Genomic DNA, 27,835 nt, shown 5'->3' with positions numbered 1-27,835 from the left:
GGGCCGTAAGGCCTCAGACGCCCAGTTCCACTACAACGAACGAATCGAAACATAGGACAGCTAAAAAAATTAAGTATTAGGTAAAACGAATACTTTTTAATTCACACAATAATTTTTTACTTCTAGCAGAGTGGCTATAACCAGAAGAAACTTAAAGAGTTGTGACAATTATCTAACGAGGCTGTTGGAAATTTGAATGGTTTTTGAAGGTTGAATGTAAGAATTTTAAGTTAACCAGTTTTAACATATGAAAATATTTCCTTTCAATTTCGAGTCAGGGTGGCTCAGAGATAGAGAGCTCGCCTTCCAATGAGGTGACCCGTGTTCGAATCCCAGCGATGACTAGTCGATGCGAATTCCGCAAGAAATTCGCATCGACCACAGTGCTTGCGTAAAATATCCCCGGTGATAGACGCATCAGGAGTTAGAGTCCCCTTGACGTCAGGCTAACCGTGAGAGGTTTCCCTGGTTTCCCTATTTATGTAACGCAAATTTGGGTTAGTTCCATCAAAAGAACCTCCACGAAGGCAAATTTCTCCCAATACTTGACCCAGGAGTTCTTTTGTCTTCTGGATCGGGTTTAAAATTATAAGGCTACGGAGTTAAATATTGGTAGTCGTAAACTCAGACTTGGGTTGACTGTTCAACGATGGTCATAAAATAAAATAGTATTACATAAACGTGCACTTTAGAATAAAATAATTTTAAAAAAACGAGTCTAAGTATGCGCAGATTGTTGCTTTCATTTATTAATGTATTTTGAGAGTTGCAAACACAGCAAAATGCTATTTTTATCTTAATATACAACCGCAGAAATTTTTCAGGTGATTACAAATCCCGCTTAATATTTAACTATGCGCGAATTAGATCGAACTAACCTTGTAAATATATTTTTTGGTCTATCATATATAAATATTTGTATCCACGAGCGAGAATGCTTTCCTTTAATTTTTTTTCCTCTGTCGCATCAGAGTCCTTCAAGGTCAGTGTTTACAATTGTTATCCTAGTGTTGAAATTTAATTAGGATGCTAAGCTTACCTAAGAAACCTCTCATAAGGAACTAAAAAGCCACTGGACATTCAAAAGAATAGTTTAAAGTTGACGACATATAATAAAGTTTTCAGGAAGGAAATATTTAAGTAGGTGAATAAGGATTCTCTAAACTTTAGCTATACTGAAATGTGTAGATATTAAAGCAATTCTATAAGTGGAAGTATGTATATCTATACTTCTCGGTTGATTTATAAAAAGATGGGTGAAATGTAAGTTCTTTCAATTCCTTTAAGTACCTATTTCTCGTTATTTGCTTTCTTTTTATGTATGATTTATGCTAAATATTAACAATTTTATTTATTAAAAAATGTACAAAAGTTTTAAACACCAAAAGTAAAATTGTATGACTTAAAGCTTACCATTACATATCATTTCGATTTTTAATATTTATTTTTTGTTATTGAAATAACTAAGCAGGAAAGAGTTTACTATGTATTTGTTTACTATTAAAACAAATTGATGCCTTCCGTTATAAATTTTAAGAAATTTTAAAGGTTTGGTGAAGATTAATTAATCTTTAAAAACTTTATTTTTAAAATATTTAGTTCTAAATTCTTCCGAATTATTTTTTTTAACAAAGGATTGTTGAATATCATCAGAGGTTCAAAACAAAAATTTTTCTTACAAATGATTTAATTTTATTTCTTATAAATAATTGATTTTATTAAATTTTTTTAAAAATATTCAGCTCTAAATTCTTCCAACTTATTTATTTTTAACAAAGGATTTTGAAGAAAGTTCAAGACTAATATAAAATTACAGAGCGAAATTTATTCATTTAAGAAATTAATATGAAAAATCACTGTGACTGTGAGAAAACAAAAACCAACAAAGCAAAAGTAACGTAAAGCATAACAAATATATATTAATTTAGACAAAAATTTTAAATATCATCAGAAGTTCACAACACAGTTTTTTCTTACAAATGATTTAATTTAATTTCTTATAAATGATTGATTTTAATTTTAATTTTGTTTAATTTTGTTTAATTTTGAAATATTCAGTTCTAAATTCTTCCGAACTATTTTTCTTTAACAAAGGATTTTGTAGAAAGTTCGAGACTAATATAAAATTGCAGAGCGAAATTTATTCATTTATGGAATTAATTTGAAAAAATCATTGTAATGGTGAGAAAACAGAAACTACCAAAGCTAAACTAAATTAAAACAGAAAAAATATATTTTAAATTAGACAAAAAGTTAAAATATCATCACAACAATTTTTTTCTTCTTAAAAATGATTTAATTTAAGGATAGAAATAAATCTCTAAAGGATTTAAATGAAAACGTTTTATATTTTACTTGGATTTTTTTTTATTTATTCTATTACTCTTAATTGGTTTGTAATATTGTTTTCACGTTTATTTCACATAGGCACTTTTATGCTACCACTATATTTATTAATGAAGCCCGATTTAATTTATAACGTATGCCAACAATCATTATCAAACTTTTAGCACTTATTAGCCCATTGGATATCAATTAACTTAAATACCAAACAAAGAAGAGATAGCCAAATTTAAAACAGGTAGCAGTTTTTTGATTAAAAATTATAGCATTTTTTTAGTTGATTAGTTTCCAAATATAATTTAGTACCTATACTAAATACATTAACGTTTATAAGATGTGGTAATAAAAAATGCATAATTTTAGACTCATAGCAAAATATAGTGACCTGCACTTTTTATTTATTTGAAAAGAATGTATAACGAGCTTGTACTTCAAATGATGCGAATGGCTTAAATGTAATTCAGGACATTTTGCTTATAGTAGCAACAGGATTGCCATGGGCGACAAAAAAAGGCAAACGCGGTGATTAATAAAATTCAAAATATTATTAACCCCTTGGAGACGGGTGATTAAGAAAAAGCATTCGTGCAAAATCAGAATCAAGTTGTAATTAAATAAAAAACGGTAACTTAAATATAGTCGTTGCTAATTTAACAGACTTACTTTGCTTTTACTTTAATTATTGTTAGTTTAATCATACATATAATCAATGTTGATTCAAAGTATAACTAAATATACTTCAATTTTGAACAAAGTAATGGTGAATTAAATAAATCAAAAATTTATAACTCCGCCCACAAATAAGCTGTTAAAGAATTACTTTGATTATCAGTTTTATCTTTTTACCCTGATTGATATGGTTTTATGCTGGCACGTATTTATGACAGTCTGAGTCGGCGCGACAGGGTTAATAGCGATTGAAAGTAGAAACTTTTTTAGGATATTTTTTCAGTACAGAAAAAATGAACGTTTTTCCTTTCCTTTTCGTAAAATATAGAGGTAGTTACGATTGAATAGTTAAATATATAACAAATAAATAAAAAAGAATCGAGTTTAAGTTACTTTTACATTTTTATCCACCAGTTCCACGGTTAGTTTGTTAATTTATAACCAAAATTTTTCTTTTGGAAATTGGTTAGGTAGTAAAATGTTTTTGAATTATATTTTTTCGCAATTATAATTTTTAAAGAACGGTGCATAAAAAACTTTACTGTCACTAATTTACGTTCGTAACCCAAAATCGACTTTTTTAAAATAAAAAGTTTTTCAAATATTTAGAGGATCAAAATTTGAAATGTTACGACCAGACCGGGATAGCCAGGTTAGTAGGGCGTTGGGCCAAAGTCCAAGAAGTCGTGAGTTCAATCACTGCTAACCGAATAATATCCGTGTAGATAATGGTGACTGGTGCACGTTATATATGTCGGATCACAAAGTCCTCCATGTTTAATTAACAAATCATACCTCTGGGGGTACTGAACTGGAGATTGATTTTTCTCTGGTTCAGGTCAAAATTACGATTTGTTAATGTATGAATGGATCCGCCTTACAAACGGGCTGCGATGCGTGCGTGGGTGAAGTCGTAAATCTTAGTCATAGATGGCGTAACTGAAAAACAAGAAAAGCACCCTCTGCCCTTAATTCGCTTGGTGTCACCATGCAGGCTTGCTAGTATGGGCAAGTGAAACAAGAAACAACAACAGACCAGCTGTTCATCATACGGATTCTTATTGTTAATATAGAATCAGACGATCAGACTTTTCATCATTTCTATCTCGTCACTTCGCAATTTCTCTTAGCAAATTGTTTTGCATTTCGGCACAATGACGTTTCATTAATAACTACTAACCGAATAATACCCGTGTAGATAATGGTGACTGGTGCACGTTATATCCGTCGGATCACAAAGTCCTCCATGTTTCCTTAACAAATCTTACCTCTGGGGGTACTGAACTGGAGATTGATTTTTCTCTGGTTCAGGTCAAAATTACGATTTGTTAATGTATGAATGGGTCCGCCTTACAAACGGGTTGTGATGTGTGCGTGGGTGAAATCGTAAATCTTAGTCATAGATGGCGTTACTGAAAAACAAGAAACGCACCCTCTGCCCTTAACTCGCTTGGTGTCACCATGCAGGCTTGCTAGTATTGGCAAGTGGAACTAGAAACAACAACAGACCAGCTGTTCGCCATACTGATTCTTATTGTTAATATAGAATTAGACGATCAGACTTTTCACCATTGCTATTTCGTCGCTTCGCAATTTCTCTTAGCAAATTGTTTTGCATTTCGGTACAATGACATTTCATTAATTATTTAAAAAAAACTTTAAATGCAACTACAGTGTAATCTTAAACCTTAAATCATAGCTTTTTGCTGCAACTCAAAAGTAATTAATGGCTTAAGGGTGTAAGCCGGAGATAAAAATCCGTTTCCTAAGTACGCATGAGGCAACCTGAAATAAAAGAAAAAATTAAAAACAATGAATTTTGAGGGATGCCGAGTGCTATTACAATCTTATTGAAATGCGTAATTAAACATTTCGAAAGAAAAAAAAAAGAAAACGAGAATATTAAAAAAAAAGCACGGCTGTTCGAGGAAAGTGAAAACGTGGGCTTTCGGGGGCCAGTTTTAGTAATTTCCCAGAAATAGCTACCTAACTGTTGTTTTCTGAATTACTAGCCTCTTTCAATTCAATTTTGAACGATTTTCCTTATTTTGGAAACTCGGATGTATACTTTTCCAACAATATTTTTTAAGTTGTTTTTGACCTCACTAGCCTAATGTTACAATATTAGTGCAGACGCATTTTAAAAGTAGTTATTTAATCTATTGCTACTTCTAAAAAAGGAAATAAAATCAAACTAGAACTAATATTAGTAAAAAAAAAAATATGACATGAGTAAATAATATTAATAATCCTTATCATAATTAATGTTAAAAAATTAATTAATGCCAACTTCTCCCATTTTAACACAAGATTTTTCTCAAATAACTAGTGTAATACGATATGCCACTATTTACAATTTGATTTTTACTACCAGCTATTTGATTTGCAGTGACTTGGCTAAATTAATATATATATATATATATATATATATATATATACACACTGATTGGGTGAAACTGTAGAATGGNAAAAATGAAATTTATTGTTACCAGTTTTTACTCCGGTGCGCTGCCAAGATGAGACAATGTAGCGTGACCCACCGGTGGGTCACCTCGGCGTGAACGTGTTAAGAAATACCTTTGAAACCATGACAGGAAATGTAATCGTATGTTGCTAAGAGCGCTTTCCTACTAACTATTGCATCGTGTGCCTTTAAATAACAGGTAGTTTTATTTGTATAAATTATTTAAATTTTTTAATTTCTATTAATTATTGACAAAAACTGCTCTCAAATTGATTCAGTATTAGCTGTTTTACTGTAATTTAATGATTTGGTGACTAGCTAAACACCTAATCATTAAATTACGATAAAACAGCATTTCTGAGGGAACTCTTGGCAATAATGTGGTGGCTCAGGGAATAGAGCGCTCTTCTCCAAATGAGGTGACCCGGGTTCGATCCCTGCCATAGCTGGTTGATTAGAATTCCGCACCCGGCTTGCAACGACCACGGTGCTGACGTTAAATGTTCTCAGTGGAAGACAGAGTATGGGTTAGAGTCTCTTTTCTGTCAGGGTAGCTGTGGAAGGTTTTCGTGGTTTTCCTCTCCATGGAACGAAAATTTGATTTAGTTGCATCAGAAAGCCCTCCGTGAAGGCAAATTTCTCCCAATACTTGATCCAGGAGTTCGCTTGTCTTCTAGATTGGGTTCACAATTACAAGGTTCCGGAGTTGAACATAGGTAGAAAACTCAAAATTAGGTCGGTTGTTCAACGACGGTTATAAAATAAAATAATAGAACATAAAATTAACATGAAGTTAAAATATTTTAGAGAAATAAATGTGCAAGTTCAAAGGCACATGATCAACATGTCCATAATAGGAAAGCACCCCTATCAGCGTAAGATGACATTTCTAATCATTTTTCCTAGGTAATTCTTAATCCTTATGATGTACCCTACTTCTTCTAGAAATTCAACGCATTATTTATAGGACACCCTGTAAATAACAGCAAAATTACCTATCTTTTGAAAATTATTGCACAACTTAACAGCATGCAATGTGTAAATATATACAATATTTTTGGATTTTAGGGAATTAAAGCCTCTACCATTCTTTGCATACTGGGGATGGAGAGTTTTCGTCAAAATGTTCTATTGGATGTTCCATATACCACTATCGATAATTTATTGGGGTGATGGGAAAACTGTTCCTCCAGTGAAAAATAATATATTGCTAAAATCTGCAACGAAGCTTGCTGAGGAAATTCGATTAGGAAAAGTAAGTTAGAATCTTGATAATAAATTTTTTCGGGCAATATCACCACTTCAGGAGTAGGGTACTTTCTCTGTGAAATATTCTTATTCAATTAATATACAGTGTAACCTCTTAGGAGCGACCACTCTCTGTTCCACTATAAAATGGTCGTTAATAGAGGTTGGTGCCGGGATAGCCTGGTCGGTAGGGCACTGGACCCATATCCGAGAGTTCGTGGGTTCGAACCCCGCCGGCCGAAGACTCCCCGTGCAGTAAAGTGACTGATGCGCGTTAAATCTGTCGAGTCGCAAAAGTCCTCCATGTTCCCATAACAAATCAATACCTCTGGGGGTACTGGATTGGAGATCGATCGTTCTCTGATTCAGGTCAAAATTACGATCTGTATTTGAATGAATGGATCCGCCCTATAAACGGGTGCGACGTATGGTGTGGTGGAAGTTAAATTCTTGGCCATAGATGGCGCCACTGGGAAACAAGAACAATCGCACCCCCTCTGCCTAAACAGACATATGTCAACAACAAGAGAGGTTGGTCGTTCTTTGGGGTTACCTACATTCGCTTCAAAATGCTATCAAATCTACAGGATTTTTTGCAGAAGATATTAATTTTAGTCAATATAACTTTCTTGGTGCGGAAATGATACTTGTGTTGGCTTCATGAAAATCGAATCGATGAATAAAACTTAGCGTCAATAAAACTATTCCCACTGATGCAATTATTGTCTAGAAACAAATTTACCACATGAATGATAGAACTATTTTAAATAGATAAACAATTGTGCGTTTTTATGTTTACATTAGCATTTAATTTTATATCATACCTCTTAATACCTTTAATTTTATATTAACCTCTTAATTTAATGTCCTCAAGTATATTGTGTGGTAAGTATACATATATTTAGTTATGTCCTGTAAACTTCATCGCTTTACATCTCATATGCTGAGGAGAGGGTGGTATGGCAAAAGACTAATAGTACAAAGCTACTTTTTCGAAAAGAACTTGTGACCTTTGACTTCAGAAAATAAAATAATCCTGATTGATGCAGTAAAATCGAAATCATTTCAACTTCGAAAATCTGCAACACCTACACCAATGAAGCCCAGGAGAGGAGAGGCAAGAGAGTGTAGTAATTCAGGTATAAATATGACTCAATAGTTCTGTAAATAGCAGGTATAGTTTATTTCCCTACTCAAAATCCCTTTTTTTAAATTGTCATTTTATATTTCAATTATACTATCATTTTACTACGTATTGACTAAATTTAGTTTTGCGTTTTCTAACGAAATTAGTTTCCAATTTCTAAGTATTTTAGATGAAGAAGCAGCTAACACTAAGAAGAAGATTAAGCAATTCGAAAATTAATTCACATAATCTCAACCTCATACAGTGGGCCAGCATCCAAAGTTTCGTATCCAAAATCAGTATTTCGATAAAATTTGCTTAAAAGTTTTGGGGGTTTTATTAAGGGGTTTTTATGTGCAGGTAAATTGAATTCATAGTTGAAATTTTGAAATACATTAAAAATACCCAAAAAAGCAAAATGGCGGCTGAAATATGGCGAGCATTTTCAGCCGCCATTAAAAAAAATAATATAGTACGTTTAAATAATTAAATATAGCAATAAAAATATAATAATTTTCGTAATTTTATTTTAAAAACGATAAGCAAATTATATTTCAGAAGTATTATTACAAAATAATGCGAATTAATTACAAAGGTAATGCGAATTAATTACAAAGGTAACGCGAAAACATGGAAAAAAACATAATTTTTTTTTTCGGTATATTTAGTTCACCTTTGCAATACGGCCAAAATGGGGCATGTTTTTTCGAAAGAAGAAACATCAAAGAAGACAACAAAAAAAAGTTTAGCTAATTACCTCGTGGAACTTTTTGGAACTAAGTTTTGAAAGTAATTCAAACATTGTAAAATGTCAAATGATAAGATATAAGCTATAAGTTTGTCAAGAGTATTAACTAATCCAACAAATTGAAAAATTGTACTATAATTTCAGACTAATTACTCTGATAAAAATGAAACAGTAAAGTGAAATTCCTGTATATATTTCTGAAATAAAAATTTAAAAGTTATAATTTAAGAAAAAAATTAACATATTTTTCATTACATTGTACTCTTATCGGTCCAAAAAGTAAGTTATAAAGTTTGGAATGATTATAAATACTTAATTTGGGCTATATTAAAACTGCCTACGCATATTTTAGTTGAAAATTTAATTTTTGACTTTTGGCCAAAGATCATGGTCTTCTGGTCCACAGTGCTTCGAGATAAGTTTAACAAGGTTGTGTTTTATATGTAGTTTGGTATCTGTGTTTGGGAGAAGTAGCTTTATTTTTCGAGAATTCTACCTTCTTTGATTTTTATATCACTACCAATTTGTGAAATATTTCACATCAAACGTATAAGTTGGCAGCTATGCATTTATTATCTGAGTTATTATTATTACACTCTATAACAAAAAAATCGACGCACCAAGAAGCAATCATCCAATTGCTTTGAAATTTCTTATGCATGAATGTTTTGGCTCGACCAGGCTGGAATGATGCCGACTGGGGTCGTATAGTCTTTAGCGACGAATCCCGTTTCCAACTGTGTCGTGACGATCATCGAAGACGTATTTGGAGACGCACAGGGCACAGGGGGGATCTTGCCTTCACTATTGCACGCCACACCGGCCCTCAACAAGGCATTATGGTCTGGGGTGCCATTTCCTTTGACAGCCGGACCCCTTTGGTCGTCATTAGAGGTACACTTACTGTACAGCGGTACGTCGACGACATCCTAAGACCTGTTTTACAACCGTTTGTTTTGCAGCGCCCTGGGCTGGTTTTTCAGCAGGACAATGCCAGATCACATACGGCACTTGTTGCTATGAACTGCCTGCAAGCTTGTCAAACTCTTCCTTGGACTGCCAGATCTCTCTCCCATCGAGCATGTCTGGGATATGATGGAAAGGCGATTGCATCTGGCACGGAATGTTGATGACCTCGTTCGACAATTGGATCGAATTTGGCAGGAAATACCGCAAGAGACCATCCGGGAGTTTTATCGGTCTATGCCACGCCGTGTGGCAGCTTGTATCCAGGCTAGAGGTGGGTCGACACCTTATTGAACATGCTACTGTAACTCTGCAATAAATTATTCAATTGTTCTGAAATTTTAATCATTTAATATTCTGTACATTGTCTTCCTATCCATCAATTTTCGTTTCAATCGGACAACTCTTTCTTGGTGAGATTATTTGTTATAGAGTGTATATTTGATCTCCGTTTTCTAAGCTTTTTTGTTTCATTTAGTTGAAAAGTGAAGAGGTAGTCCTAGCTTATATTGAAAGAATCATTGAAGTTGAACCATATATCAATGCAGTAGCGGAGAATCGATTTCAAGAAGCTATTAAAGAGGCTAAAATAGTTGATGAACTAATTGAATCGGGGACATATACAAGGAGACAGCTGGAAGAAGAAAAACCATTACTTGGTGTTCCTTTTACTACGAAAATTCTTTTAACGGTTAAAGGTAATTTTATAGCAATATTTTTAGTTTCTGAAAACTATAAAATCTGCATTGTTTGATTAAAATAATCCAGAGCAAATTCTAAATTTATTCTCGAGTGTATTTTTGAGTTCTCCATAGAAAGTAAGGCGATGTCAGAAATGTCAACTGTTCCACTTTCAGCAAAAGATTTCATTCAGTAGTAGAGAAGGAAAACTAAAGAGCTCAGATTATAGTTCAATTTCGTCAATGCCTTAACAAGCTTTGACGACATTGCTAATTTAGGCAACCAACACTAAGTTTCATTCCCCTCTGCAGAGGATCAAAATTGTGATGGCATGTCTTCGAATCATCCTCCGGGATGTTTCCCAGACCGTCGCCAATAGTCCATTGTGCAGCTCTAGTGCGACGTAAATTTACAACAACAACAACTAAGTTTCATTGTATATAAATGCGTTTAAAATTATTTTTATGTAGTGGTTATCAATATTCTTTTTCCCCAGACTAAGATATAAAAATTGCGTGAAAATGAAATGTCAACTTGAAAATTGTCACTTGTATGATGTTGTTTCAGCGCATGTATAAAATTAGCGGTTAAAATAGCTACGTTTTTATTATACGATACTCTAAAAGCTTCATATTACTGAATTTAAAGAATTGATGTTGGATTAGAAAATTTAAGTAACTAGGAAAAAAATAGCTTCATTTTGAGTTGCTTTGAGTTATAGATTATATGGATTGAGTGAAGATTTTAGCATAACAAAAGCTGGGATACTGTGCAAAAGCTAACTGCTTTGCGCACTCAAGGTAGGCTGATCAAACGGTGTTATAAACTTAACCTGAAGAAAAAAGTTAAAATAATAAAAGGGACACCTTAGTGCTACGATACATATGTTTTCTTAATTAAGAAAATTCCTGAGAGGGATTGGAGAATACCATATATGGTATATAAGATTTTTTCAGGCCGGGATAGCCTGGTCGGTAGGGCGATGGGTCCATGTTCGAGAGTTCATGAGTTCGAACCCACTCCGCCGAAGACTGTCCGTGTAGTAAATGGTGACTGATGCACGTTAAATCTGTCGAGTCTCAAAGTCCTCCATGTTCCCACAACAAATCAATGCCTCTGGGGGTACTGAATTGGAGATTGATAGTTCTCTGATTCAGGTCAAAATTACGATCTGTGAATGTATGAATGAGTCCGCCCAACAAACGGGTGTGACGTATGGGTTGGCAGAAGTCGAATTCTTGGCCATAGATGGCGCCACTGGAAAACAAGAACAATCGCACCCCTCTGCCTAAACAGGCATACGAAAACAAGCAAGATGTTTTCACCCCGATTATATTCGGAAATAAAGAAATTTGTCTCGCATTGTAAGTATTGCATTATTCAAGAGATAAAATTGCACTACCCATTTGTCTAGTTTTTAAGTCTCGCATTTAACTCAATTTTATTTTTGCTATAATTCTTTTAAGAGGACGCAATACCACGAGAGAAACCTTTTATCGCAAATTCTGTTTCATTTTAACTGGTATATTAAAATTTAAAGTTTGGAGAAAAGTGAAGTCAGATATAACAATCCCTGAAGTTTCGAATATTTCAAAAATATATACAAAATATCTATATGCAAGCAAGTTATTGGAGAACTTCCCCACAACGTAAACCTAAGTAATCCTTTCATAATTTGTTTGTTTATGTTTTTTTTTTTTGAGTTTGAAACTTCATCGGTTATTCTAGGTATGTTTGAACTCATTTTTTCGAAACTTAAGTTTTGAAATTGCTCGCAGAAGTGAAAGAGAATTCCCCGTGAGGGTTTTCTTCCTTGGTTGAACATCCTCTTAACCTGATTTTCGAAGTAAATTCAGGGTAACAGAATGTTGTAGCATCTATATACAAGCAGCACTGAAAACAATCCTTAAAATATGTTTTCTTTAGATAGACCCACCTCATATTAATTAATAAAGATCACAAAATATCTTATAATGTTTAGTCAATCACATTACGTAACTTATATATCTTTCTTTGAAAAATCTTTTTGTCGTACTAGGACTTCACAGTTCAGCTGGGTCCACGCTTTTCAAAGATGTGATTGCTGCAGATGATGCACCAACTATTACTCTGATGAAAAATGCTGGGGCAATAGTGCTGGCAACAACAAATTCAGCTGAGTTAGGACTTGGATTTGACACCATTAATCCTTTGTATGGAAAAACATGCAATCCTTATGACACTCACAGAACACCCGGAGGAAGCAGTGGTTTGTGCTTTGATCTGTTCTAAAATAACTTTTGTTGTGAACCTGTAATCAGGGCTCCTGCAAATTTACGAATCTTAGCCAAAAAAAAGAAATAAATCTTAATCAGTGCATACCCTTGTGACCACCATACTATCTCAAAATATATTTATCGTGAATTTGAGTCCTACCAGACCTTTTAATGTTAAAATTGCGTTTTAAAAATTCTTAATATTCTTAAAATTCTTGTTGCGCCATTTTAGCTCATGGCAGCACTTTTCGCTGCATTTCAAAGTGTCACCCTACTGCTAATAAAACTCCCACTGTAGTCGGATGTGTCGTGGTAGCTCAGGGGATCTAGCGTTGTGACCTCCCAGTGAGGTGATCCGAGTTCGATAGCTGGTCGATACGAATTCTGTTTCAGTCTCGCACCGCCACAGTTTGGACTCAAAATGTCCCCAGCGGTATCATGGGTTATGAGTTAGGGTTTCCTTGCTGTCAGCCTAACTGTGGGAGGTTTTCGCGAATTTCCTCTCCATATATGCAAATGCGGGTTAGTTCCATCAAAAAAGTTCTCCACGAAAGTAAATTTCTTCAAATACTTGATTCAAGGGTTTTCTTGTCTTCCAAATTCGGTTCAAAGTAACAAGTCTACGGAGTTGATCATTAGTAGTCGTAAACTCAGAAATTGGGTCAGCTGTCAAACGGCGGTTATAAAAAAAAATTGACGTGGGATTTCAACCAGGCTAATGAATTCCCATGTAGCCATTATTTAAATCTAAATAGGATATTTCGGAGGCATCTTCTAGTCCTAGTGTTTTGATTTTATTGGGCACCTGGGCCGCGAAGCGACCCCTATCCCATTCATCTGGAATTTTAACAGGCATATTCTAAGTAGGGCTGAAGCCTTATATGTATCAAAAAAGAAAAGAATAAAAACTGGAAAGTCAATTATTTTGCTTTAGTTTGTTTTCGGGAAAGTTTCAATATCCAAATATATTTTTAACAGTTATCCATACCCTCCAACTGCTACGGAATTTCCGTAGTTTCAGAAATCTTCTTTTCTGACGGTAGCAAAATTAATGTCTTAATATTTAAAAAAATTTAATTTTAGCGTAACTTGTCCACTATTACTTATAAAAGTGCAGGCCATATGGCTAGATTCTTAAGTTCTGATAAAAGTTTTATGAGAGATCCGTTTGCTTAAAAAATTTCTACTTTGGTTCGCTACCACTAGAAAGAATTATTTTCAAAATCCTCATAAGTTGGAGGGTATGGTTATAACATGCAGAGATACCAACTGCTCCGGACACGCCAAAATAATTTAAAAAAAGGTAAATAACTACAAACTAAAATTTGCAAACATTTGTATTTATTTTGCAAATATTTTAAAAGATTTAACGTGATATAACTGTCATCATCATCGAAATATATCTGGGCGCCTGGGCTGTTAGCGGCCTTTTTCCCATTCGTCTTGTATTGTGGTCTAGGTGGTTCTTTCTGGTAATTGGAATAAAAGGAAATTAAATATTTTGTATTTTAGTTAAAATTACGTCACTACAAAAATGAGCTGCCATCGGTTTGAGGTGTATGTCTTCTCTTAAGTTTTCAAAAGTAAAAATTTCGTTGAATCCTTCGGTGTCACAATTTATGGTCTTTTCGAAAAATCTGAAATTTAACTTTGCAATATGGTGATCTGAAAAATCTATGCTGAGGTCGCGATGTATGTTTTTATTGCGGATAAACCATCTTGCTTTTGTTATTTTCCTAAGGATTTTATTCTGGCATATTTTGAGTTTTTTATGGAGTGATGTGGAGATTTTGCACCAAGCTGGAGAAGCATAAGTTAGGATGGGACGGATCATCGAGATGAAGAGTAAACGTTTAAGTCTGAGTTCCATTTTGGGGTTCTGAAGAAGGATTTGTAATCAGTGACAGGCTGCTTGTGCTTACATGAAATAACTGTAATAAAGTGGTGAATTATATAAGCCTACGAATTATTTAGAAATAGTGGTGGATAAAAATCTACTAAATTGAATTTATTAAACCAAGAATTACAATTTATAAACTACCACTTTAAAATATATATTTGCTGTCCGGAGCAAGTTGGCACCTTTGAACATGTATACAAAGTGTTTCTCACCATTGATTAACACGCTCACGCCGGGAAAAGTGAAAATATTGGCACGGGAAAATACTGGTACGGGTAAAATACTGGTAGAAGAACTATTTCAATATTAGATAATATTCGGGAGGAGTTAATCTATTCTCAACAATAACAATTCACTGTAAGGAAATTTATCACGGCGAAGAAGTAATTCATTATAAATGTTGCATCCGTTAAAAACAATTGGTAGTTATGGATTTTTATTATTCCCGGACAAAATCTAAAAAATGAAATTTATTGTTACCAGTTTTTACTCCGGTGCTCTGCCAAGATGAGACAATTTAGCGTGACCGTGTTAAATGAATTGTATTGTATATTTTATTACTAAGAATAGGAAAAACATATTTTACTCCTCTTGAAAACCAGCTTTTCTTCTTTAATTGGAGATATATTTGTTTCACAATTTTATGAATTTCTTTTTATTCTTTATGTATTACAGGTGGTGAAAGTGCTTTATTGGGAGCTGCAGGTACTGTTATTGGATTGGGCAATGATGTTACAGGAAGTGTTAGAGTTCCGACACTTTTCACTGGTGTTTTTTCTCACAAGCCTTCTCGAGGTATTCTTCTAACATACATTGTGATCCAAACTAAAATATTTAATAAAATTTTTCATTAATTTCAATGTCTTTAAAATAAAAAATACTTATGAAAAAAATATTTTTTAACTTTTTTGCGATATTAAAAACTCTCACGAGTTTGTAAAAATTTCTCCTGCTAATTTCTGAAATTTATTCTTAATAGCTTATTAATAGTATAGTAAAAAAAATGGTACCTGCAATAGTAATTTTAGAAAGACAAAGTGCGCAGGTTTTGTGATCCAAATAATTTTTATCCGTTTAATATATAATTTTTATCCTTAGAATACGGAATATAATTTTTATCCGAAGAATACGGAATTAACTTTATCTGTGGTAAAATCATAAAACTGAGTAGCACAATTTTAAAACACAGAAATTAACTCGATGACCAGTTTAATATTTGGAAATGAAGCTAGGACAATTACCAAGTTAATTAGAAATAGAACTATTTGAATAAATAGAAAAAAATGATATTCGAAAATTGAATAAATAGAATTGTATAAATAGAAAAAAAAAAAAAACGGAAGCAATCTAGGAAAAATGTAGTAATAATGACACTGGGGAACAATTTTTTTATTTTGTTTTTCTAGCATAATATTTTTGATCGGATATGAAATAGTTTCGTGTCATTGATTTCGAATCTGCAATTGGTTTCTCTCTGCATAAGCCACAGTTTTTATGCAACTCAATAATAAATTATTAACCAGGGTTTTTTTAAAATTCACTCTAGTGAATACTAAGTGCCTACTACTCTGCTACGTAGGGAATGGTTGAAAGAAGGCGATAATACATTTGAGTTTACAATGCTGACAGTTAAGGTGATGCCTTTTTTCAAAGTGTTATTTTAAAAGAACCAAACAAGTTTACATGTGCATATACAAGCATACACTTTCTTAACAAACTTGTACATTCTGACAAAAAATAAACACCGTTTTGAAAAAAATCTGTAACTTTCTGAATAGAGTTAATTTCTGATCTGAAATCCCCACATACAGTATTTGATATTACCTAATATTAAATACTAAAGTATTTGGTATTAGGTAATATCAAATACTCGTAAAAATGCAAACAAAAATATTTGTTCCTCAGTGCAACCAATAATTTTAATTACGTAGAATTAATCAATGTTTCTTTCTCAGAATAATATTTGCTGTTTCTTAGATTTAGTTCCAAATACTGGATGTTTTCCGGCACCGAATCTGAAAACATTTCAATACCTTAGCACCGGACCGATGTGTAGATATGCAGAAGATCTGATAACAATGATGAATGTTCTCACATCAAGAAATGCACAAAAGATAAAATTTGGTCAACCGGTATAAAATATTTCTCATAATCTTTCATATAATACAATCGTAAAACAAAATAAAAATAGATTTTGATCTTAACTCATTAAGAACAAACAATTCCCATGAATTATTTCGAAAAAGATAAAGACTCTTAACTCATTTATTTTATTCTTGAATTTTATCTTTGTGAAAAAAAGACATTCGGGATCAACACAATTCATTATTATTTCAAGTATTTTAATATACCATTTTTAAAATTAATAGAATTTTAAATATTCAGAGATTTAAAACCGTTCAGTAAAAGATTAAGCACAATTAATAAAGCCAAAGGAACTCATATCGCTCAAGTTAGAGAGGAATAAATTTTTGTCTCTTGCATGCTCGTATTAGGCCTGAAAGCGAGACGGAAAAGAGAAAATACTGGTAGGAGAACAATTTCAATAATAGATAATATTCGGGTGGAGTTAATCTGTTCTCAACAATAAACAATTCACTGCAATTAATATTTTCTTGACGAAGAAGCAATTCATTATAAAAATTGTATCCGTTAAACTTCTTCGGTGGTCACCATTTACTAGACGGGAATTCTTCGTTCGTCGGCCCATGATCTCTCGGAGCTGGGCCCAACGCCCTACCAACCAGGATATCCTGGCAGTCATAAGCGGATTATTGTCCCGCAGTGGACTGATCGTTAAGACACGGTTCCCAGCAGATCACCGAAGTCAAGCATCACTGGCTACGGTCAGTGTGCGGGTGGGTGACCACTTGGATCAGTCTAAGTAGGGACTGAGGGTGTGCGGTATTGGTCCCCGTTAAACTGTTCTACCGTAAAGTGCTCGACTTCGCGTGTAGGTCGTCGGGCTACCGAAGCGGGGGTGCCATCCCCTCTGCAGAGGATCAAAATTGTGATGGCATATCTTCGGATCATCCTCAGGGGTGCTTCCCACACTGTCGCCAATAGCCCATCGTGCAGCTCTAGTGTGACGTAAATTAACTACAACGACAACAACAACATAAGCGAATTTTTAACAAAATGAAAAAAAATTTCTTTCGAACTTCTTGGTGAAAATTTTTGAAAATAGTTTTCTGAGGTATTGAAGAACTTCAGCAAAAATTAAATTCAAATGATTTATAACAGTCCCCGATTATTTTTGTTAAGTATTTTGAATGACCTACTACCTAAATTGCATTATGTAACCGATTGTTTTAATCTTTATTGGTTACAGTATCATAGTAGCATAGTCATGCAATTTGAGCTGGAAGTCAGAGACCACAAAGGGGCCCTTTCTCCATCTGTTTAGTTGTACGGTCCTTTGTTTTGATATCAATTAAGTAACAGAACAAACTTGACCAATTTTGTAGGAAGATTTAATTTTTACATGAAAAGTGAATGATGAAAAAAATTAATGAAAAAAGTGGTATAATATATACTATTAAACTAAATTGCAAGTTTTAACCTTAGTCTCCCAATTGACTGCAAGCGATACTTTTGGAATAACTAGAATGTTGCGAAGGTGGTATAGCACCAGCATTCATAAAGTTACAGACTCACCATCAGCCTTCTGATGTGCAACCAAAACCCACAATAAAATTGACAAGAACTTAACATGAAAATCTTTATGATTATTGCTGATTCTCCTACATTTTGAAAACAGGAACACACGAATAAATACTTGCCCTATAGGCTTACCACGTTTTATCCCGACTTTTTATATTGAACTGGTATAAAAAAAGTTGCTTCATGAAGAAAGTGGTATAATATGCTATTCAACTAAATGGCTAACTTCAACTGTTTGATACCATTTTATGTCAAAATGTCCCTGCTCCTTACAGTTCTAGATCTAGTCATAGAAACTTAAATCATTAATAAATTATTGTGGAAGGCAATCTTTCAATTCTTCTAGACAAATGAAAAAATTGAAATAATTGTCTTACCACAATGTATGTTTTTGGAAAAGGAAACTGTCTTATAAATATTAGCTGATAGTTCTGGTATATTTCAGTACTTGTGCCATAGTTTAATAAACTCAGTTATGCTTTAAATAATGTTTTTATTAAGGCTTACTGCATTGATGCATGTAATTACAGCAAGTAATTACTTATTCTTAAGTGCATGTAATTATTTATTCTAAAGTTTAAAAATATTTTAACAACTTTAAATTTAACTTCAAATACAGATAAAATGTTCATTGGTCGACGTCTTTTCTTGTATCATACATTAATAAAAATTTTTTTAAAACTATATTTCCTTTTTTAGGTTAATTTCAAGAAATTAAAGATTTATTACCAATTTAACCTCAAAGATCCTGTTGTTCAGCCCGTTGATAAAGAAATTGTTAATGCTATGAAAAAGGTAATTAAACTAATAATTGTAACAGTCAATGCTAATAGAGGGTATGTAACATTTTTAAGAAATTAAGATTTTTGTTGGTTTCGGAATATCATTGAAATATCGAGTATTTCTCTTGACTGCCTACAGAAGAGAATCTAACAATTTGGAAGCAATTAAAACAAATACAATCGACACAGGTTTTTTGGTTTTTCTTGCAGATTTCTAGCATACCCCCTTTTAATATTGACATCTTCAATTTTACATTCTGTGTTAACTACTCTAATTATCACAAAATACTTATTATGCATGAAAAAAATCATAAACAGTGGAAGAAAAACTAATAAATTCTTGAGTCAAATTCTGAAAGAAATGATAATTACTGCAAAACGTTGAAAATGTCTTAAGGTTCGAAGCCCCATCTGCTATATTTGGATGCTTGACTTTGACTTGATTACGAATATATAGAGCAGAAGTAAAAAGCTTATGGAATGGCTCAGAAAACGCTCTCAACCCCAATAAGGTTACCCAGATTTGAATCCCATCGACGGCTGGTCAATTTTTATGCTGTTACGTACCACCCATTGTTCTAACGAAAAGCAAGTAGACGGATGAGGGGTTAGAGTCCCTTTATCCCAGGTTTAACCGTGGGAGATTTTCGAAACTTTCTTCTTAACGCAAATGCGGGTAGTTTTCGTCAAAATGTCATGAACGAAGATGAGCTTGTACCACTGATTTATTCAGGAGCTATCGTGTCTTTTTGATTGTACTTACGTTTAAGAGGCTACTGAGTTGAATATTGTTGCCGAAAATTCAATATTGAACAGGTTTTCAACATCGCCGATAAAAAAAATAAATAAATGTGACATGAATGCAGCTTTAACAAGTGAAAAACTGCTAAATATTTTATCAAAGTGTAAATTGTTAAAAAAGTATTTTATAATTCTTGGACTAATGACGACATTAAACATTTTAGCTGGATACAAACTGATTTTGATTATATTATTTAATGCAAGTAAATTTTTATCACCCTAAATTCTTTTTTTACTTTTTTCAGGCTATCAACTACTTTACCGAAACGTATGGTGTAGTAGCAGAAGAAGTCAACATAAAGCTTTTGAGTATGTCAAATATAATCAATTTTCATCTTTTGCTCGGTGACATTCCGAACCTGGTAGAGATGATGACAGCTGGAAAACTTAAACACTTAAATGGAGTCCTGGAGCTCTTAAAATTTACTACAGGGTCCTCCAGCCTCTTTGGAATATTATAGAACTTGGATTTGGAAAATACCCTATATTTTACTCTGATGAAAACGTTCCACTCTCTCATGCTCTTCTGGAGAAGATAAATCAGAAGTTCGAGAATTTATTAGATGAAAATTCGGTGTTTTTTTTTACCCCACATTTCCCTTCACAGCCCCTTATTACTATGAAATGATACCGCATATATTTAGTACTTGCTTTACGGGCATCTTTAACTTTCTTGGACTGCCCGCTACTCAATGTCCCCTTGGTCTGCACCCGAACGGTATGCCTCAGGGAATGCAGATTGTTGCCAAAATGAATAATGATCCATTGTCTTTGGCCTGTGCAGAGGAGTTAAATAAAGTGTTTGGAGGGTGGATTCCACCAAGCTGAACTTCTATAATTTTCACCTTACATTTGATGAATTGGAGGGTGGATTCCACCAAGCTGAACTTCTATAATTTTCACCTTACATTTGATGAATTGGAGGGTGGATTCCACCAAGCTGAACTTCTATAACTGCTATAATTTTCACCTTACAGATACATTTGATAAATTGGAGGGTGGATTCCACCTAGCTGAACTTCCATAACTGCATTAATTTTCATCTTACAGATAATTTGATGAATTTTGAAACACATTCTTACGATGAGCATGAAATGGTATCTATAGAGCTTAATAATGGTTACTAAGAATTTCATAGAAACAATAATCGATTGATGAGAGGAGAGTTAAGCGACAAGTTGGAAGCTATGCTTTAAAAATTGTCTGAAGAAATTACTTTTCAACACAAATGTATGCATTTGTTGAATTTTAGTATGCATTTCTTTAATGATGAATACTGGGCAAGACAAAATTCATAAGAACTTAATATTGATGCTTGTAAGCTTCTTATGAATAATGATTTTCGGGGCAAGCTGAAGAGCTGATTAAAGTGTTTGGAAGGTCTACTGTATATTAAAGACAGTCATCTCGAAACACTCTCCCCATGACAATGCAAAAATGTATGTAGTCTACAGGATATATTAACATGTTATAAACAAATTCCAACATATTATGGACTGATTTAAGAGCTTTAAATTTTTTAAGATGATCACCAATAGAGTGTACTAAATTCTCTTTAATTATGTAATCTATTTCAACACTTGACAATCGTTGTTCAACTCACAGTGGTCATAAAAATAAGGAATGCAACTCTTTGATCTTAGAGCATAAAATTTGAGGCAAATGTAGCCTTCGATTGTTGAACACAGACCTGGAATTAAAACTGATAAAGGAATAATTTGGAAGTCAACCCATTTAATTTATAATTGATTGTCGAGAGAAATTTTCTTTTTAAAACATTAATCATTATTTACTACTTCACACTGGATCGTGGATATTTTTGTTAGTACGGTATTTGCCATGAAGCACCACCAATCAACACCTCCTAGAAGAAAGAAGGCCCCAGCACGGATCACTTTAATTGTCCGACGTAACGTACATAAACTGCGCAGTGAATGAAAAATAAGAAAGATGTCACTGCATCCTGGTGGGCTACTAAGCTGCGCAATGGTGGTTAATACGATAACATGTCATTGCGTTTGGACTACTAAAGGATCAAATTTCCTGTTTATGGTATCCTGTGATGAGGTCTTCTCTTTTCTAGGAGGCATTGCATCAACCGAGTCATCTGCACTGTGTCATCGCCTCCTACATCGAAAAGCCTCCACACGGTCTTTTATAAGTAGTCCGCGCAGACAATTTAAAAAGTGAACCAGTTGTGCGCAAGAACCCAAAACCTTTTATAAAAGTAATGGACAGAAATTTATCATATATATTTGAGAATTGAATCTGTAGTGGTTGACAAGTGAATAAGGCAAACTAATAATATTCATAAATAAAACAAATTTTTAGTCATATATTTGCTACCACTTTCTTATTTTAACTAGATTTTGTATTAAATGACGCGTTCGGGAAGTGGATATCCTTAATAGTGGTCTGATCGGACTACAGTGTGGAAGCTTTCAGTTATAGGAAGCGTTGACGGTAAAGCATATTAATAATTTTATGTTGAATTCTAGTTCATGCAATCAAAGCAGTATTATATATATTTTATAATTCTTAAATATTCTCGGTAGTTATAAATAATTTATTTTTTTGAAAGAAAGTTAGAATTAAATGTCTATTTTTCCAGTTATTGTTCTTTTCAATCTTGATATATATACATCAAGCCATTTTTGAGCCAATTGCCATTTTTGAGAGAAAAGTTTTGAGGGCCATCCTTGGTGGGATAAAAATAAATAATTCCTGGAGAAGACGATATAATACTGAACTATATAAAATCTACAGAGAGCCAGATATTGTGAAATTCATTAAAATAAATCGAATGAACTGGGCAGCTCACATTTTCAGAAGGAATGATGACTCAAATTTTAAAGAAAATCCTATTACACAAACCCCTAACGAACAGGAAAAGAGGTAGACCCAGGCTGAGATGGCTGGATTTAATTGAGACTGATTTCCTTACTCTAAAGGAGAAAAACTGGCGAACAAGTGTCAAAAGTAGAGAGAAGTGGATTCGAATTCAAAGGAAGGCACTGGCCCACCCTGGGCTGTCTAGCCAGATATGATGATGATGATATATACATACCTGCCAACTTTTACGCATTTGGCTTAAAATTTTGTTTTTATATTTAAAGTGGTAGAAAATCTATACTATTTTTCTCTTTTATAAACTTAATTTTTACATGATTTTAATCACCACTATTCTTAAGAAAATTGAGCATATATATTAATATGCGTCAGCTTAAGGTTTTTCAAATACGACGTATTTTTTTGCTTAAAATTGAAATTTTAATTCCATTTTAATACCACTGGGAAACACCATAATGGAAGGGATTAAAAGTTGGCAGGTATGTATATAGAATCTCAGTCGTGGACCAATGTGTGGATTTTTCAGACATGCTACTAAAAATATCAAAAGTGGAGATAAATAGATAACAAAAATCTATAATAAAGTGACTAAAATCATTAAATATTTCAAGCATAATCCTTTCAGTTTCCGATTGAAATAGGGTGATAGTTATGAGTTACGAAGAATCCAGGAAATAAGTACCAGACGCGGAAGGCGGTATCATCTTATTCAACGGAATTATGAGTCATGAATTATAAAAACTAACGTGTATTTAGTAAGAGATAAAATGGAGGGGATGAAAGTGTATGGAAAAACAATGGCAAGCACCTAGTTCAAAATAGTTGAATTATGAGAGTAAAAGCTGAGAGAGAGAGAAATATATTAATAAAAAGCTACATGCCAGGCGGTAGTATATAGAAACACGAAATAAATCGAATGAATAACATAACAGTATTACTACAATAAATGAAAATATATGTAAAAAAGTTTTTTTTATAAATATAAATAATTGGAAATGTAAGTAGTTAAAATTGCATAATTGAATATATGGGCAGATCTCTAAAACCATTAACTTTTGATAATAATAAAAAATAATAGGCACACTATTTTTACGCCTCCAGAATTGTTTGAAAATGTATAAAATATCAGAAAATAATCGTGAACATCGAAAATTTTGATGCCCTTATAAGTACAAACAAAAAATTAAAATTAATCGGTGAGGTTACAGTTACAATGTCAAGATCTAAAAAGTAAAAGTTAAAATCAATCAAAATTTTGATCACACGTTTGTCATTGCCTAATTTATTTTCGGTGTTGCGTGCATCGCATTGCGTTGCATCTGAGTAAAGTTTTCGATCTATTCTCTAGGTTGTTCAGACCGTAACCCTGTCAAACCGTAACATCAGGATTAATTAATTGAATTTAACCTATCAGAACTTAGTTTTTTCCCCCTGTTTTACTAATTGAGTATATTTTTTTTACTGAAAATAATTAAAGGAAGCCTTTTTATACATTTTATAACAATTTAACTTAATATCAAAATGTTTCAATTCATTTATGATACTAATAATTTTTGATTAAAAATGAAGGGTAAATATGGATGAAATTATTAAAAAGAAAAAATTGCTCAATAAAAGAAAAATAGATTCAATAGATTTATATGTTTATTAAATAAATAATACTTTTGTCGTTTTTAAGATTTTTAAAGAAATGTATATAAACCTAGAAAAATTAGATCAAAAATTTTAATTTTTCGTATATACTTATGAGGGCATCAAAATTTTCGATGTTCACGATTATTTTCTGATATTATATACATTTTCAAACAATTCTGGAGGTGTAAAAATAGTGTGCCTATTATTTATTATTATTTTTTTTTATTATCAAAAGTTAAAGGTTTTAGAGATCTGCCTATATATCGATGAATTGAGTTTCCACCACTTCTTACAATTTTAGTTACCAGTGGCATCCCTGACTTGATATGAAATCAAAAAATGAATTGCATTAAAACTACACGTCTATTATATAGCAGATTTCAAACTAATTTCAATAAAATTTAAAAGCATAGTCTGGAGTTCTGATTAAAACTTCAAAATATATAAGTACTGATTTAAGTTGTCAAAATATGCAACTTTTTTTTTTCATTTTGATACTTTATAAATAATTTTATAACATGTTTTATTTAAAAAAAACTTCTTGAACGTAAACATTGATCAAAGTAATTGTAGTGTAACCCTTTGCATTCCGGGTAGTTTACAATACATTTTGAACTATTGTAGCTCTTTTAGAATTCATAATAACAGTTTTTTTTACATAATTTTTAAATTCTTAATGCATGATTATTAATTATTAACATATAAACATTTTTAATTTTAGAGTGGTAGCTGTTGATCAAGCCTCAGAAGCGACATTGGAGTGTAAAGGGTTAAAAATTTATTTAAAAATTAAAGATGTCAGTCATTTATATACAGTAAAAGCTATTAAAATTTGCTTATCCTCACAGAGAATTTAAAATCTGCTTTAATTTAAATTTAATAAAGAAAAATGCCAAAACTTCAGTCGACAATATTATAAATATATTTTGAAAACATCATATGCACTTTTTAGCCTTTGAATTTTTAATCATGTAATCTTCGAACTTTTAACACACTCTCTTTTAATATTTAAGATTACGTTTTCTGATGTTGTTCTTATTTCTTGAAGAAATAATTAAAATATTATCAATTGATGTAAAAGTACTCATTTGTGTAAATGTAAATATTCATTATGTAAAATATTCATTAAGTAAAAATATGTAGTATTAATAAGCAAAGATCGTTTTTTCTGTGTGGGTCATCTCTGAAGCAGATTGTGCATCCTGAAGATGATAATTATGCATAGCTAAAAAGCATAGCAATGCGCATAGCTAAAAAGCATAGAAATACGCATAGCCGAATAATATATTAGTTTTATTCATAACTTTAGAAAACCATATCAGAAAGAATTATAAGTCGCGTGGGTCACGCAGTGAGTATTAGATTAAAGATAAAGAACATCTCTAAATATCATGTCTGGTTATTTACAATTAACTACTTTAAATTAAATTAAACAGGGTATTCAAAAATTATGAGATTGCTCAGACTCAGACTTGCAAAATTATTTCCGAGTCAGAATTTCCCTAGTGGTAGTTAATGACTAGTTGAAATGTAAGAGTAGGTAGAGTTAACTTTAAAAAACCATTATGGCTTAACACTCATTTTCGATTCGTTAATTTGCTCTAAGATATAAGATTGATTTATTTGCATTTAGTGGTAATTAAAATCATATTAAATAAAATTTATCAATCCAAAAATTAAGAAGAAATTTTTCATGAATTATTACCATTTTAAATATTAAAATGAAATACTACGGATATTCCGTACTTGTTGACAGCTATATCAAATATCACGCAAAAATGGCATCTGCATACCTGCCAACTCTTCCGGAAGATTTTATTTTCATATTTAAAGTGGTAGTAAATATATACTATTTTTTCTTTTATAAACTTAATTTTTAAATGATTTTGATCACCACTATTCTTACAAAAATGAAGCACATATATTAATATGCGTTACTATCGTGGTTGTCAACTTAAGTTTTTTTAAGTTCACGTATTTGTCTGCTTAAAATTAAAGTTTTAATACCACTGGGAAAAATGATAATAAAAGGGATTAAAAATTGGCAAGTATGCATCTGTAAACCTCTTCAAGTCATATATGCATTCTCGAAGTGGGGATAACCATGGCAAACTTTTCATACCTGCCAACTTTTACGCATTTGCAGTAAAATTTTATTTTATATTTAAAGTGGTAGTAAATATATACTATATTTTCATTTATAAACTTTAGTTTTAAATGTTTTTGATCACCACTATTCTTAAAAAAATTAAGCATATATACTAAAATGCGTTGATATCATGGTTGTCCCCATGCCAATAGTCACAACTACTATCATTATGACCAGATGAAGAAGTGAGATGCCCGCTCCGCGGGCAGGTACTTCGCTCCAATTCCTATCAAGTCAAGTCAAATCATGGTTGTCAGCTGATGTTTCTTCAAATACAACGTATTTTTCTGCTTACAATCGAAATTTTAATTCCATGTTACTACCACTGGGAAAAATCATAATGGAAGGGATTAAAAGTTGGCAGGTATGCTATTTCTTTTGCAGATTATTAGTTGCCGGGGAAGTAATATGTTTATTTATTTAATTTACCACAACTTAGTTCAAAATAAAAGTTACATAATTGCACTTCGACTAATACTGCTGCATACCCTCCAACTTATGAGGATTTTGAAAATAATTCTTTCTAGTGGAAGCGAACCAAAGTAGAAATTTTTAAAGCAAATGGATCTCTCATAAAACTTTTATCAGAACTTAAGAATCTAGCCATATGGCCTGCACTTTTATAAGTGATAGTGGACAAGTTAAGCTAAAATTAATTTTTTTTAAATATTAAGACATTAATTTTGCTACCGTCTGAAAAGAAGATTTCTGAAACTACGGAAATTCCGTAGCAGTTGGAGGGTATGCTGCTGGAATTAAAGCATTAACAAAAATATGTCTGTTAAATCAGCCATGTAGACATTTGAGCTACCGCTTTTAATATTTTACGATCTTGATTCTGTACAAATGCATTTATGACGGGACCGTCTCGAATAGTTAATAATAAGTTCGTAATTCGAAAAGTTAAATAATCTAAAGAAATTTAAAAAAAACATCTAAGATATTTTTATAAATGCATTTAATGATACCAAACTCGACATCCACCTTACCTCCAAGAATATGATGAGATTAAACTTTAAACCCCTGAAAACGAAACCCCAAGAGATTTGAATTTTTGCATAAAAAGTATCTTAATTTAACCAGCAGATTTTTGAAATTTTAAATTACAGTTGGAGTTGCATACTCAAAATTGATATGCGGAACAAATTATTAAAAATGGACATATTTAATTTTGAGAAGTGAAAGTCAGTTCGAAATAATAAAAAAAAGGCATGATTGATATTTAGAAAAATGTATTTTATGGCAACAAACTCGATTCTCAACACCAAATTAGGGCCTAGGGAGTAATCCCAGTCTTAAGGGTAGCTCGGGAGAAGAGTGTTTTGTATCATTAAATATGTTTCAAACCTTTATCACTCCAAGAATTTTTTTTATTTCGTATTAAATAACTATCAGGCAACTTGGTAACAGAATATAACTAACCCCTATCTTTTTTCGAATGAGAATTGTTTTTTGTGTAAGGTTCGCATAAGTTTGATTTTATTACAGCTGAGAATAGTTTAACTTTCTTATAAAAAGGTGGCAACCTTCAGATATGTAAATAGAACGCTTCGCA

At 32.4% G+C, this 27,835-nt stretch overlaps 1 protein-coding gene across 1 annotated transcript in view; it reads left to right on the top strand.

Annotated features, from left to right (window-relative positions):
• The first annotated feature begins 968 nt into the window (after window positions 1-968).
• Window positions 969-27,835, top strand: part of LOC107450965 (fatty-acid amide hydrolase 2-A) — a 32,923-nt gene continuing 6,056 nt past the window's right edge. Inside the window, exons 1-9 of the mRNA XM_071185807.1 lie at window positions 969-1,263; window positions 6,545-6,731; window positions 10,043-10,262; window positions 12,284-12,493; window positions 15,076-15,195; window positions 16,378-16,532; window positions 18,763-18,858; window positions 19,892-20,104; window positions 21,730-21,796. Of these exons, the coding sequence (XP_071041908.1) occupies window positions 1,217-1,263; window positions 6,545-6,731; window positions 10,043-10,262; window positions 12,284-12,493; window positions 15,076-15,195; window positions 16,378-16,532; window positions 18,763-18,858; window positions 19,892-20,104; window positions 21,730-21,796 (1,315 nt within the window). The 5' untranslated portion in view covers window positions 969-1,216. The remainder of the gene's footprint in view (window positions 1,264-6,544; window positions 6,732-10,042; window positions 10,263-12,283; window positions 12,494-15,075; window positions 15,196-16,377; window positions 16,533-18,762; window positions 18,859-19,891; window positions 20,105-21,729; window positions 21,797-27,835) is intronic.

Source organism: Parasteatoda tepidariorum, chromosome 9, assembly GCF_043381705.1.
Source record: "Parasteatoda tepidariorum isolate YZ-2023 chromosome 9, CAS_Ptep_4.0, whole genome shotgun sequence".
Classification (NCBI taxonomy): Eukaryota; Metazoa; Arthropoda; class Arachnida; order Araneae; family Theridiidae; genus Parasteatoda; species Parasteatoda tepidariorum.
This window is presented reverse-complemented; position numbering and strand designations above follow the sequence as displayed.